Consider the following 15,023-nt stretch of genomic DNA (forward strand, 5'->3'; position numbering starts at 1 on the left):
AATGGACAGAGCTATGAAGACATACAAAAATGTCTTACCGAGTCTCCCGAGACTTTACACGTCCTGGAGTGATGAAGGGAAAAGACAAAGAAAAAGAAACCACGTCCATTTAGAGAATTTATGTAATAAATTCACACTTTTAGTAGAATAAAGTGTGGAAAGCATCAGGAAATCCTTTACAGTCTCCACCACCCTCTGCAGGGTGACTACTGTGTACACATCTCATCACGTACTTTCCTCTCCCTATAGCACCACTAAAAACTTTAAAAGAAACCATTAAGTGAAAGTGAAAAAGGAAGGACGTACGTCTTACCTCTCAGAGAAAGCCCTGAGTTTCATTGACATTTCAATCACTCACGCCGTTCCAGTGTCTATAAGAGAGCACAGAAACCAATCAGACCTTTAACACACTCAACTTTTTACCCCCCGCTTCAATAAAAATACATCAAAATCTAATAAAGATCTTTATTTCAGATTTTAAATAGATTTACAAACCATAAGAAAAAAAGAAAATATAAACAAGAAGAAAAAAAAAAAACATCAAGTGATCGTCAAATATCCACATGTGCATATTAAGGTAGAGATTGTAAACAGTCCTTTGAAGCCAAAAAGTGAGACTCCCCGGGGTTTAGGTTCACTCAGCTGGAGAAGGATGTTTGTTTGTTGGTTTGTTGGTAGATGTTTTTTTTTTTTTCCTGAGGTTCTTGTAGTTTTCTGAAATTATCTGCTGGGTTTTTTTTCCCTCAGTGATGCTTCCACCAATCAGAGCTCAGAGAACGGAGAACGAGTGGGGAGGAAAGACGATAAAAAATAACAGTAGTTTGACAAAAAATAATCCCATTCACCCTAAAACATCAAAACGGAGGGGGGAGGACAATTCATGGGCTGGACATCAGTCGATTATTGGGTATTGATAACTCGTTTTTAGAGCATTCAGGGCTTTTTAAAAGGCTACAACAGTTATTTGTGGTGTGCTGTGTCAATTTTCTGTTTTATATTTGTGTTTAATAAGTTTGTTTTCTATGAACAATCCTGGGTTTTAACAATCAGGTCGATATTGGTAGCACTTAATACATGTAAGATAGAAAACATTGCAGCTCACACCACAATTTGGAAATAAAAGATTACATCAAAACAGTAAAAGAAGCCAACCCTCCCGAAAAAACAAAAAAAACACAGACAACCCTCAGCCCGTTCACAATGCAACAGTTTTAGATAAAATTGAGAAGAGGACCTTCGTCCTTGGACACAATCCCGACCCTTTATAGCAGTTCTAAAACCACAAACACATCATAACAGCATGCTAGTGAAGAACCACAGTCTCCTGCTCATGCTCAAAGCTCAACCCGATCCCCATGCCTTCCCATTTCTGCGCTTCATCTTCTCAACACTTCTCAGCACATCTTAGAAACAATCTGCGAGTATTCACACACAACGGAAACGTGGTTACAGAAACGTTGAGTGTCAACGTAAATACTGATGGATGGTGGAACGAAGGGGCCTCTAAACGGTGTGGGCTGTAAACAGAAAGAAGCATGTCAGTAGGCCATTCTTCTGATCGCTCACACTGCTACCTCATCTGCTTGGAGGTTACAGGGTTCATTGATTCAGGTGAGTCAAGATGGCTGCAGCCCAGTCAAGCATTTCAGAGAGGGGGGGGGCGGGGGATGTCTGTACACACAGCCACCACCAGGGGGAGGCGAGTGCATAATCTCACCCCTGTTTCTTCTGCTTTTGAGACTCGTGCCACTCCGTGTTAGAGGTAACAAACCGCTGACAAACATAAAGACGGCTACGACGACACACGTCCGTCTCTAGCCGAGGACAAAGTCAGTCCCTCACAGGAGCGTCACTGGCTTTTAAAACTGAAGCAGCAGTTCAGGTCAGACTGTTGAAAGGCTCAGCTTTCCTGCCACGTTTAAAGCACTGCATATTAAGTAGGTTCAAGCACTGACTGCATAGGTTTTTCTCTTAAATACAGTACATTGGATTTCATGAGGAGCAGCAGGCTCAGCTAGCTGTTAGCTAATGCATCCAGGCCACGAGTAGCACGTGCTCGTATGATGAAGGCTGCGTGGCGGGCAGTAGAGGACGTTTGTGGGATTCTGATCTACATTCCATTCTTTAGTTCAGCTGTTGGATCTCACCTTTCTCACTCCCATCCCCGACAAATCTGACAGGTGCTGCTATAAATAACTTGAAACTTATTCCATCAGGAGGGCGCTGTTTGCACGGAAACCCCACCTGGGACCTTGGGAGCCTGAATAGCTCCTGCTGCGTGCACAGTCTGTGCCACCACTCATTCAGATCTGTGATATCAGGGAGCGAGGGAAGGCACAAGGGAATGTGAGCAGTTCTTTTGAAATGGATAACTTCCCTGTTTGGAGCAGCACAAGCCCAGGGGGCTCAAAGGGTCAGAGGTGAAGTGTGGCAGGGCTTCGAAACAGCGTGCTAACCAGAGGTCACACACATGGCTCAGACACGGAAGTGACTCCGCTTTTCAAAACACGCATACTGTACACCAAACATCCTGCTTTCCAAATGCTCTCTACTGATCTGATCTGTGACATTACATTCCACCCTGCTGATGCTGAGGTGAAGAAAAGGCGTGACGATTCCTCAGCCAAATTTTCGACAGGAAACTTGGCCATCAAACCGGCTTTGTTCCGCTCAAAGCTGGAGGAAGGAAAAAGGTCTTCGAAATTTAAACCAGTTCTCAGTTCTGTAAGTTGTGCTCCTGTGTGTGTGTGTATCATGTGTGTAACCTCTACTCAGACAACAAATTAAAAAAAATAAACATGTAAGAAACAAACAAAAACTCTGTAGCTTTCTTTTCTTGGATGCATCAGGTTTTAGTTTGCATACTGTGACTGCACTGAAAGTGGACATGGGGGGCGGAGCTAAGTGAGGAGGATGACATGTTGGTGGGATTCAGGAAGAAGAGGGAATTAAAGTTCATTTCATGACAAGAGAAGGAGGTGTTGGGGAGGTGGTGAGGGCAGGGGCGAGGGGGCGGTGACGTCACTGGGATGCGAGGTCAGGAGTCCTCTGTGCCTGAGTCGTCGTCGTCATAGCAACAGTCCTCGTTGTCGTCCTCGTCATCATCGTCCAGTTCCTCGTCGTCGTAGTAGTCGTCGTATAAAAGGTTGGAGCCGTCGTCTGTGGGCGGGACTTGGGTGCGGACGCAGTACTCGTCCAACGTGACGGGAACCTTGATGCCGTCCCGGTCTGCGTCAGCTTTGGTAGCCAGCACCTGCTTCCTGCGAGGCGGAGGAGAAACAGAAAGTCAGTGCTGTTACTCTGTGTACCTGCTACATCATCAAGCTCCCACTGAAGGTGTGAAGGGTGCTGCGCGCCGGTTTTTCTTTTTACCTGATGATCTCGATGTATTCTCTGTCCTTGCCCTTGCTGTCCCTCCACTTGCGGTACATGACGGAGGCGTCGACGTTGGCCGGGGAAAAGGTGTTGGGCTCGTTCAGGAGGGAGATCACACTGAGGAGGATGGTCCTGAAAGAGTGGAGGGACATTAAAATACAGCAGGAGGAGACGAAAACGGAGCAACGCAGGGTTGGGGAGGGGAAGATGGAGGTAAGACGAGACAAGACACATTGAGAGAGCAGGACAAAGAGGTGTACAGAGACGGAAAGAAAGAAAGAAGGACAGGAGAGAAAGAGAGAGGAAAACTCATTTGTCTCTGCGGTCATCTGTTGAGTTCAGCCTTTAGCTAGAGAGCTGCTCATTACAGAAACTAACAGACAATGATGTTATACATTATTTATACTTCACTTGGACTGAGGGGAACCCACTGACTCTCTAGAAGTGTTTCATACTTGTGATCTCCTACCAGCTCTCCCTTTTCCTTAAGACAAAATACGAGACTGTTTTTGTTTTTGTGTAGTTGAGATTCACAGCAGCTCAGGGGCAACAGAGGGCCCATTACTGTGGACGCAGTTTCATCCAGCTATGAGAGTTTGTGTCTAAATAATGCATAAAAGAAAAAGCTCATGAGACAAAGGGAGAGAGAAAATGGAAATCAGCAGGGGGCAAATAACTAAATCTGTGTTAAGTAAATAAATGAAATAAAATGAGAATAAATTATGAATAATGTTTGGATTTTAGCTGCGTTTCGTGGCAGCAAGGTGGTTCGAAGTTCAGAGAAGATCTTGCTCATGAACAGGGAAGCTAATGACCTCACAGCCATTATTACGATAATCTATACTAACTGAGTGCTGCTTCTAGATACTACATAATCTGATATGGATAGCCAATAGAGTGAAAACGTGGGTCGGAAATGTGGCGAGTGACTAGCAGGTTTGTCACTTCTGAGCCTCTAATTTGTATCTTTCATCAGCCATGAGCTAAATGATTGCTTCTATGCAAAAGGTTTGATTTCACAGTGGATGTCAGGAATCAGTCACTCACTTTATTTGTAATACTGCCGATGCCAACAGCTACATTTGTACACAATTAACTCTGAGAAACCCAAAAGGAAGGGTAGAAAGGAAAGCTTCAAGTCTTAACATTATGACTGTAAGACGACAGGAAAAATATGCCATTTAAATCTTGGTAAAAATATCTAAAAACTTATGTTAAGGTTTGGAAAGTGGCTCCTAGTAAGTAAAGTTATTTTGTAACATAAGGGCAAAATAGCCTTGTACATACTAGGCTGGAGATATACTAGCTGCTTAATCTACACAACCCGCTGCGTCATGAATGTAATTGTTCACATACTTGTCTATGCACTACGCGTGTTGCTGGAGGATACCTCTAGAGAGCTCAAGCCGTATGCAACTGTATGTGCAGGATGTAAACAACAGACATGCAGACACTTGAGGAGGTTACTATGATGTTAATTCTGAGATCACTGGAGAAAAAGAGAGCTTTTGTGTGTTCAGTGGACAGAACACACCGTCTGCACCGCCCGCACTCCGTTTCTCAAACATTTCCTCCGTGCACGGACATAACGGCCCCGGACTTGTTCCCATTTAGTTTTGCAGGTTTCCGCGTCAACTTTCAAAATGGAACTATTTCCAGCTATTTTGACAGGCATGTTTGTTGCTGTGCAGAGGCAATGACACATCATACAGATGGTTTATCAGCTTGTCTTCAGAACTTTCCGCCATTGTTGCTGCTGTGTTGACCCCCGTCACATTCCCTCTGCCTCTACACTGCCCCTACCGTTCATGTGCATACTGCATCTTGTGTGAGGGTAGCGTTAATTTTGGGAATGTGCATAGCCGATGTAGACGCAGGGAACGCATGGCAGCCATCATGCACACATAAACGCATAGTTAAAAGCGACTATATCTCCAACCTCAGTCTAAAACAGTATTTATTGTGTAATGCTTGTACATACAGAGCAAAGTTAAACCTGGAGTCATGCTCAAAGCTTTGTGAAATCATGCTAAGGTGCAAAGCTACAGGTGATTGACCTTTGATTGACAAAGGAACAAACAGAATCACCATTAGAAAATATGACTAAGATAAATAAGTGGTTTTGGGGAAGCCTTTGAACACATCATATAATTTAGGGAGGAAGTTGTGAGTCAGTGGACAAATGATTACACCGCTTAACATTATTTGTGTTTATAGAACAGACGACAAAAGCAAAACTTTATCACCGAGTATGGGCGTGAGAACACTACGTTCTGTACCTGACATTCTGTGTTGGGTTCCACCTCTCTGAAGGCAACTCCCCGCTCTGTGGGTCGTCCACTGGTGGGTGCAGGATCGAGATGCATACATCTCCGTTCTAAGGTCACAAGAGAAACAACATTACAGTTATTATCACATAAATATAAGATTAAACCACAAGAATGCTCTTCTATTAGTTGGCGAAAATCTTGACATAAAATCGAAGCTGGACTCAAATATGTATATTTAACACTAACTCATTGCCTTTAAAAAGCTGCTGTATTGTGTCCAAGCAGTGATCCAGGTCAGACTTACCTCATAAATGTTGGGGTGCCACATTTTGGTGAGGAAGCGGAAAGCAGGTGGAGAATACGGGTAGTCGACAGGGAACTTGATGCGGGCCTGAGGGTGAGAGGAGACACATTAGCAACGTGAGAGGCAGTTTATCCACGCTTCTCCCTTTCCAACAGACAAGTCATGACTACTTCCCTCCGGGTCATTGCTGATTAGGGTAACCGCTTTCAGAGCCTGAAAGTCTCGTATGTTCACGGACAGTACATAGAGGTGTGATTCCTGTAGCCAAAGTTGAGCCACTGCATATAATGTAAGCGTGCTAGTGGTGTTGTTCGCATAGAGGAAACCTCGCCACACATACTTTTACTAAAAAATACTCTGCTGGTGGACACAGTCTCCCAAGGGTAACTAAATACAGAATGCGAGTCTGTACAATGCCGCAGAAGCAACACACACAAAAACACATACACCCCCCTCTCCACACACACACGGGGACAGCTGTTGGGAGAGAGAGAGAGAGGGCTTCTTTCTCAATGTTTTTCTTCTTTTTTTGCAGCAGCGGTGTCAACACGCAGCTGCTGAATGACGATCTCAACAATCGTGCTCATCAGCTTCAATAGTGACTGAAAGACACCTAAAAATAGTAGCTGAACAGTCATGGCAAACCCTTCTGAGGTGGCCGAGTATGGAGGAGCTAATGACAGTGTAATGTAATATAGTGGGAAGGGAGGGAGGGAGGGAGGGAGGCTCGCGGTGCATTCAGCTGCTCAGTGCGTGGAGCTTTAGAGAGACACCGGTGGGTGAGGGGAGTTGGTGGTATAAAGACATTGTGGGGGTTTGTCCTCTCCAGCTGTCACTGCAACCCAAGACAATCCACTACTCACACCCGTGCTTTGCTATTATATGTCCCCACACTCAAACCACACCCACCCACCCACATACACACTGTATAAATCCCTCTATGTGTGGAGGACCCCTCCTCCCCTTCCATAAGGAGTGCTATGGGAGGGACAGGGGACACCGACTACACTGATTACACACATGCACGTCACTCACAGCATGAAACCTTCTGCTGATCCTCTTGTCATACACACACACACACACTTGCTCACATTTGCTGATTCGGCATGGTCAGCTGGTCCTCGCCACAGTGAACCGACGAGCGGGAGGCAAAGGGGGGGGATCGGCTGTGTGAGAGCAGGGAGGTGGGAGGAGGACGGGGGGGATTTCACTTAGAATAGAGGGGGTTTTGCTCTATATAATACTTCTGCTCCATATTAGCATCTTAACCCCCTTTGCCTGCAATGTAGCATTTAATCCTAGCTGTACGCAGTAGAATCAAACAGTGTACTACTGCTCATGCTAAATGCTATAAGCTAGTAATAGTCCCGTACTGGAGTAACAAATGTTGTATTTGGTGTCTTAACTACTCCGTCCTGATTTGCAACAAACAGAACATAGCTGCTTCACCAGACTGAAGAGGAAACACTGACACAGTCCGGAGAGAATGCCGCTTGTAGGAAAAAACACAGAATCCCAGGGTCTGACTGACCCTGCCAGAAAGCTGGCGGCCCTTCAGAGTGCAGGGTTCACGCCAACATTGCACACATTACAAGCTGGCAGCAGTGCAGCACATAGCAGCCAGCTAGGAGGAAGGGGAGGGGGGTGGGGTGGACGCAACAGTGAGAGCTCGGTTTGTCTTCCCAAACAATAAGCATCAAGATCATGTCCGTGCGCCGGCTGAGGACTCGGCAAACTAATTCTCATTTTGTAGATTTGGGAAAAAGTCTTCCCTGCCTCTGTCCATGACAGTTTTAGTTTATAAAGCACTTCCTGTTTTTTTGGTTGACCCCATTAGGATGAGTGGGCAAGTACAGCATCTGCAGTGAGGGTGATTGAAACGAACCACTTCAGAAAACATTCGGTCCAATTCAAGAGGGGATGGAAATGGTGCAATCGATAAAAAGACGGACATGCGGCTGAAAAGCTATGCCAACACGTCCTGTGAGAAAAGTGTTTTTTGTTTGTTTTCAGGATTCGGGCTTTAAGGACATCTTTCATACACTGGCAAACACCAACAAATTTTAATCGTCTGGCAAAGAACCATCTCTCCATCCAAGTTCACCTTCAGATTCACGTCATCAAAAGAAAATTTAGCCCAAATCTAGAATGCAAACCGGAACAACCAAAGTCTTGGAAGTGAAGTGGTCTCCTTTACGTCCTCCATATCTGAATAAAAAATGATCTCACTTTGTTTCCTGTTGCTGGGGGACCTATGCATCAACACTTCCCATTAAAAGGCTTCATTCATCACAATCCTGTGGATGCTCTCCACAAGTAAAGCAGGGAAGTAGGGATATGCATTAAGGTTAAGCACGAGCATTGATCCCTGTAAGAAGGTAAGAGCATGATTTCACAATGCAGCTTACCAGGAGGCTTTAAAACACATTGCCACCAACTGCATGGTAACACAAGCGATGGATACAGCTATTATTTAGAGCTCAAAACTAAATTGACAAAGTCAAGAGGCTAGAGGGGAAAGGAAGGATGCATGTTGCTCGTTTTAGCATCAGATAAAGATTTAAAGACCCGAAGATGGCAGTTTACCCTGGGAAGAAGGGGGTGGGTGTGGGTGGAGAGTGTTGACCTGCCCACGCAGGTGACAACATAACCTTGATTGATGGGGGGAGGATGGACGGATGGGGGTAGAGAAGTGTGAAAGAGCTGGGCTAAACACAGGCAGGCTGCTTGGTTGGCTTGTTTGTTCTGCAGCAGCGAGGAGCTCGTCTCCCGTCTCATCAGCATCGAGCCGACAGGAGAGGAGAAACACAAGGAGGAGCGAGGAGAGGGAGGAGGATGCAGCGGGGTCTTAGACGGTCAATATTAGCTTTCTCTTTGAGGGATCAGCCTCATGCACGCGTCACGTCTGAATAGATCTGTTCTGTCCTTATGCACATATTAGCCTTTTACCTCTCTCACTTGGTCTCTGCTTTACTGCTAGGAAGGACATTTTGCTTCAGATACAGCAAGGTCTCTTTCCAGCCTCCGTACGGTTGCTAAAACACGCTACAACTGACTTGCATGTCATTCCTCGTAATTGGATTGAGAACAGAATTAACAGCATCCACGGTCAAAAGGTGATTCACCCTGGACAGCTCATTTAAGCGCTGCCGGACATGAAGTGCAGCCAATTTCCCGCCGAGCATGCAAAAATAAAGGGCTCCTGAAAAGGAACATCATGGAGAATACAGACTAAAAGATCAATTTCTTCCTTCTATGAAAGTCTTTCTTGGACTGTGAGCTAACAAGCTGCCTTGAAGAGGGAACAGGAATAGAGAGCGAACACGCCCACCCTGTGTGAGATGACAGGAGAGCAAAGTAAACCAGGTCAATGCAAAGACCCTGAACAGAACAAATCATTCCGTTCTCCCTGACGACTCTTTACCTCCTCTGTAGACCTTATCCTCTCTCTCACACACACTCCACCCAACCCCACACTCGCGCTGCATGATGAGGAAAACGTCCTTGTGTAGAGCAAATTCCATACCCTAACACACACACAGGCCCAGAGGATTATCATGTTCATACCAAACAGGCCCCTTCTCATTAACTCAACCTAGGAGGAGGGAAGAAAGTTGTGTTACAAACTGATTCTCTGGTAATCGCACACATTTCAAACAAGCAGCCTGTGCAGCCATGTTTCAGAGGTGCCATTACTAAACTGGTGGCCCATACAGGAAGAGAAAAAGACCACATGGCCAGGGCTTCAGGGGACGGTTATAACCATCTACAGGGGCCTCACGCTCACTTCTATTAACTCCAGGCTCTCCTTTCAAAGAGGCACCACTGCTTGGAGGAAGGGCTCTGCCTGCTCTTGATCTGGCTGTTTCTGTGCTTCTTTCATTTGCCCTCCTCTCGTTTCTCTGTGACACAGCCAGAGGGGGGGGAAACATGACTCCGGCAGCCTGAACAGGGCCCGGCCCAGGCAGGCCTGCTGCGGCCGGGGTTGGGTCCTCTCGCCTTGTACCCTCCTCCCCTCCACTGCCGAGGAAGGAAGAAAGAAAGGAAGGAAGGCACAAACACAGAGTCAGCTGCTCGACAGAACTCGACAGACAGACAGGCCCAGGCCAAAACCCAGCGTCAACACCCCTCTTTTTTTTTTCCATGGCTGCTGTGAAGAAGTGGTCTGTCAGTATTTAGTAAGCCACTCTGGGAAAACCGCGTGACTGCGATATGAAAGATGTTTTGTTTCACAGTATATTTTAAGCTGTAGGATCCGTTTTACAGCGTAATTACATGCAACAGAAATGACAATTAAAGCTGCCAGATGCTGACACAGCAGCGCTACAAACACGGCCGTCCTTTTTTCACAGATCTCAGGGCTTCTTCCTCAGCAGGCCTGTCGCTACACACACACAGAGAATAGTTCCTGCTGCACATCAAGGCGACAAACCTCTCTGTGAAAAACCAGATGACCTCACAGAGTGCAACACCCTTTTCTGCTGTTCTGGTGCATGATACAAAACGGAGGAGGAAGAGGTCAATCTGCTAGATGTGAGCAGCATCGCAGAAAAAGCAACGTCATAGTTCTCAAGTGGACCTGCTGAGTTCCAATCTTCCACCATACAGATGCTAATGACAATGTCATATTAATGTATAAAAATGTAAAAATAAGACTACAGAGAAATTAAGACTGTAACCCTGACCTAAAGCAGGAATTACCTCAGGAGCAAACTAAACCAGACTTTCAGGTATGCTGCACTTTTGTGCCATGTAAGGTAAAGCTTATTGGTTGAGCCTTTTAGGGGCCTCTTGGAAAGTGCAGTAATTACTTAAAGCTCGAGGAGGGAGCTCACTGGGAGAGAAAATAACAGTTAAAGATTGGGTCATTATGCAAATAAATGCAGTGATGTATTACATTTTCAACGGTTACTACTCCGCCTTCAATATTTCAATGCAGAATGGTATATTGCAAGTACAAGACAAAACTGCAATAACTCCAGTTGTTAGATACCATTCCTGAGAGTGATTTGGGATCCAAATCAAAAATATACAGGCCCTCAAATCTTAGGACATCTTATTAAATGGGTTGACAGGGGGCTATGCTTACTTGGCATATTTCCAGATGAAATGTTGAATATTGGCAGCTCAATGTTTAAGGTTGTGGACTGATATAAAGTACGGATGTTGTATTATTTCTGAAACTGATGAAGTCTCACTTCCTGATTTTATGAGACTTGCCCAGGCTCAAGTAAATACAAGAAGACGAGACGGAGATGTTAAAGAGAGAGGAAACAGACTTTGAGAGAATATTAAGTAGAACATATTTGTGACAATCTTTCCATTATTGTACAAGTGGAGGAAAGTATTTTAGGACGTATCCATTCCAAAGACTTTATATTCAAGCCGCGGATAGGACGTTGTGTTTGACAACTCGTAGTAGACATTTCTAGAGCCTCACAGATGAATGGATTAGTTGTCAACTATTCGATGATTGGTCTGAATCTTCTAAGAAAAAAAAAGTCATCTGTCAAAGTGATTCCAGCTGCTTACATGTGAATAAATGCTGCTTTTCTTTACTCCTCTCAGTAACCTGATTATCTTTGGGTTGTGGACAAAACAAGACTTTAGGAAACACTGATTGATATTTGTCACCATTTTATAAACCAAACTACTTCGATTTATAAAGAATAATCAACTGATTAGTCGACATAGTCACAGTTTGAAGGGGCCCTGGCTGGGTACTCAGTGGCCATAGTATCTTCTACACATTGAAACTGAATGTTTACAATAACAACGCACGCAGAGGGGCTGGCTGGCCCTCTTCCAGTGATCATCAGGCACTCAGAGCCTGGAGTGATACTTCAAATGACAGAGCACAAGGCCCACAAACAAAGAACCTTAAGCTTGGAAATGTCTCAGATTCAGTAAGCATTAGGGGCAATTGTGAACCCTACAGGTCAATGCATATAAAGGTTACTGTGTTTACTGATCCAGGACGGACATCCAATGTCTTTTGAGTGACATTTCAATATGTCTCAGCCCACTGTGTGCCTGCAGTCATAACTTATTCGTCATGGTGCGATACTTGGAGAGCAACACCCTTGTGAAATAAATACCTGAGTCAGCCTGGCTTCATGTGACGTCATTACCTGCCCTGTTTTAGAGGAATAGGCAGAGGCAGCACGTCATAACTGCTTGTTTGTTTGGGTTACCTGGTCAGAAAAGGGTGGGATTTTTTTTTTTAATATGGCAAACTGGTTGGATGGAAACCCAGCACAGAACAATGAGTCACAACCATGCGGTGGATTTCACAGCCAGGCTGTGCATTCCTGGGCCGACAAAGGAATCCTGTACACAGCAGAGCACCCACACAGATACACTGGCTGAACACCGTCTACGGTAGCCTGGCTGGGGCCCTCTGCCTGTGTTCACAGGCTTGAAAAAGACCAGAGGCAAAAATGAACAAGCTCTCTCAAGAACTGGATTCATAAAGCACTGTAAATCTGAAGTATGTGCGTTACAATATGCTAGATAGTACTGGTTAGCTTTAGGGCTAATGCCGGACTTAGCGTTATGAGCCCATGACAAAAAAAAACCCTTCTAAAAGAGCATACATAACATACAATTCAAGAATGTTCATTTTCTTGTTTTTCTCCTCTAAAATGTTTTTTTAAAAATCTACTTTCGGGGTGTTTATTGTTTTTCGGTGAAAGACGGGACTATTATGCAACCAAAGTAAAATATCATTATTTTTTTGTTTGATGTCCAGTCAATTAATAATGTAGGGCAATTTTGAAACGCTTTAACAAGGTTCTTTCAGTTACATCACCAGACAAGATAATAAATTGGAGTAATTTATAGCATGAATAACCACGTTAGGACAGGACTTGAAGCGTGGATGAGCAACAATGTTTTGCAATATCTGAAGATGTATTTTCACACACTAATTAACGTTGAGGCAAACTAGCAGTAGGCTCACTCCTATGGCCACAAATTCTGTTATTCTACATTTTTAATGTACGTAGCTTTGAACAAGACTAAGCGAGATAATATACATATACAGCACTTGACAAACACTATATAAACAAAAATTTTAAAAATTTAAAAGTTTTTATTTTTAAATCAAGGGATACAGCCATGGTGTCATTTAATTAATTAAGAGTCGTTAGTATAAAAAGGTCTTACAAATAAGGTTTGTTTTTAACTAAGTCTATTTAGTAGTGACTAACTTGGTGGAGGCTGCCAACCCTCTTTGTCAATAACAGTCAAAAACAGGAACAACATATCTGTGAAACCAACACATCTTCACTCTCAAGGGAGGAAGTGCGAGAGAAAACAAATTAAATGGCTTTTAAGTTACAATAAGTTAGACAAGCTGGCTCAAATTCCATACCCAATTTTAAATCTCAATTTTAAAAGCAAAGTTAGCAAGCACTGTGGCTCTGCTGCCTTGAGTGTATTTAAATATACAAACAAAAAAACGTTTTCAGCCTCGAGCTGATGTAGTTTTGAACACAAAGGAAGTGATTGAATTAGTTAGCGGGAGTAGATGAGTTTTGCTAATCATAGTAATGTTAAAGCTTGAGGCGGTTAAGCTAACGACCTTTTGTTTCATGTTAACACAAAAGTAACTCTGTCAGTGATCATGTACTGACTATCACTAGAAGGGAGCTCAATGAATCTCCATTTTAAGAAAAAAAAAAAGAAGAAAAGCCACAGCAAAAGTTTTGATGCATGCGAGCTTGCAACAATAAAATGTAATAATGCTGATTGAGTGCATTTGGTTTAAAGTAAACAAAGAAATAAATACTTTTTTATGAAACACGGTAACATTGAGAGGGGAACAACTGGCAGTTAGCTAAGTTGCGTTATTAACTGTAACCCGCTGTAGTCGAAGACGCTAACTTAACCGTTGGACTGTCCTCTGTGAGTAAATTACACAAATGTAGGCTAAATCTACAAGCTACAGAACAATAGATCGACTGCTAGCTAACATTAGCTACTCACCTTAAAATAACCACCCTCGTAGTGTGTGTTTGGGGGTCCGAATATCGCTACTTCCCAGTTGTACATGTCCGACTCGTCCACCAAAGTTATTTTGAACCCTTCGACTGGCTCATCTTGGAGACTTTTCATCTCCAGCATTAGTGCTTTTTGGGAACTGGCTACATGATGTCCATGCTGAGCCATATTCCACTAGGATTTGTATAAATATATCAGCAACCCACCACAGCTGTGACTGCAAAGAAGGACAAAGCTAGCTCGGCAACAAACAATAGCTATCAGTAGAAGAACGGAGCCTTTTCGCACAGGAACGCGTTAACGTTAGTTTCCGTCAGTGTGGTTCCAAACAGGATCTAAAAATCGCGACTGGGTTTTATTTGGTCAGAGCTCGTGCGGCTTCCTCTGTTGTTGTGAACAATCCCGGGGAGCCCCAGGTATTAACGACCATGTAAACCTAGTCTTATCAAGTTAGACGTGTTATCCACTGATTTCCGGCTAAAGCCCTCGACATCAAGCCTATATTTACATTTGGAATACGTTTTTAAAAAAGTGTAGTTTTATATATTGCAGATTTTTTTCATATTCCCAAATATCAATCCGTTTTTTATTATTATCATTTATTTGTTCAAATTCGTCAGTTTTTAGTTGATTTAAGTCCATTAAAGCATTTGCTCCCAATGTAATCCCTTGGGTAGTAGTTATATCTGAAAATTAACTTGTTCAACTGTATGTCAACATGTTTGACAGCACAAAAAGTATATGTTTAACGGACAATTAACGTTAACCTTTAAAAAATGAAAAAGTGGAAACTTCAAATGAGGATTTTATTTTGAAACTCCACACAGGAAACCTATCCTGGTTCGTTAGCTTAACAGGGATGCTAACTAAAGCTAGCCCGTTTCTTCCCTCTCAGCTGTCAGGCTACCGCTCATAAAAAAGGGGCGGCTGGGCAACCTTTGCGTTCAAAGAAAGTAGTATTACATATAACGATAAAACCAAAACCTGCGGCTTTGTAAGTTGACCTCTAACCAACTCAGCTGCTCACTGTCAGTCACTAAAGAGGTCTCGATTACTTCTGCTGTCACGAA

At 43.7% G+C, this 15,023-nt stretch overlaps 1 protein-coding gene across 1 annotated transcript; it reads right to left on the reverse strand.

Annotated features, from left to right (window-relative positions):
• Window positions 1-477: 477 nt before the first annotated feature.
• Window positions 478-14,378, reverse strand: cdc34a (cell division cycle 34 homolog (S. cerevisiae) a). The gene is made up of 5 exons (XM_069680278.1): window positions 13,939-14,378; window positions 5,950-6,036; window positions 5,655-5,752; window positions 3,373-3,507; window positions 478-3,260 (listed from the first exon to the last, which is right to left on the reverse strand). The coding sequence occupies exons 1-5, from the start codon at window positions 14,119-14,121 to the stop codon at window positions 3,038-3,040; spliced, it is 726 nt and encodes a 241-aa protein (XP_069536379.1). The 5' UTR covers window positions 14,122-14,378; the 3' UTR covers window positions 478-3,037.
• Between the last annotated feature and the right edge of the window lie 645 nt (window positions 14,379-15,023).

This window comes from Semicossyphus pulcher, unplaced genomic scaffold, assembly GCF_022749685.1.
Source record: "Semicossyphus pulcher isolate SPU_LCO1_2020_fin unplaced genomic scaffold, fSemPul1.0.p SCAF_4, whole genome shotgun sequence".
Taxonomy (NCBI): domain Eukaryota; kingdom Metazoa; phylum Chordata; class Actinopteri; order Labriformes; family Labridae; genus Semicossyphus; species Semicossyphus pulcher.

Coding starts and splice junctions, on each gene's coding strand:
- cdc34a (XM_069680278.1), bottom strand. CDS start 14,121: ATGGCTCAGCATGGACATCATGTAGCCAGTTCCCAAAAAGCACTAATG. Junction 3,508..5,654: donor AACCCAACACAGAATGTCAG/GTACAGAACGTA, acceptor CCACTCTTTCAG/GACCATCCTCCTCAGTGTGA. Junction 3,261..3,372: donor GAATACATCGAGATCATCAG/GTAAAAAGAAAA, acceptor TCCGCCTCGCAG/GAAGCAGGTGCTGGCTACCA.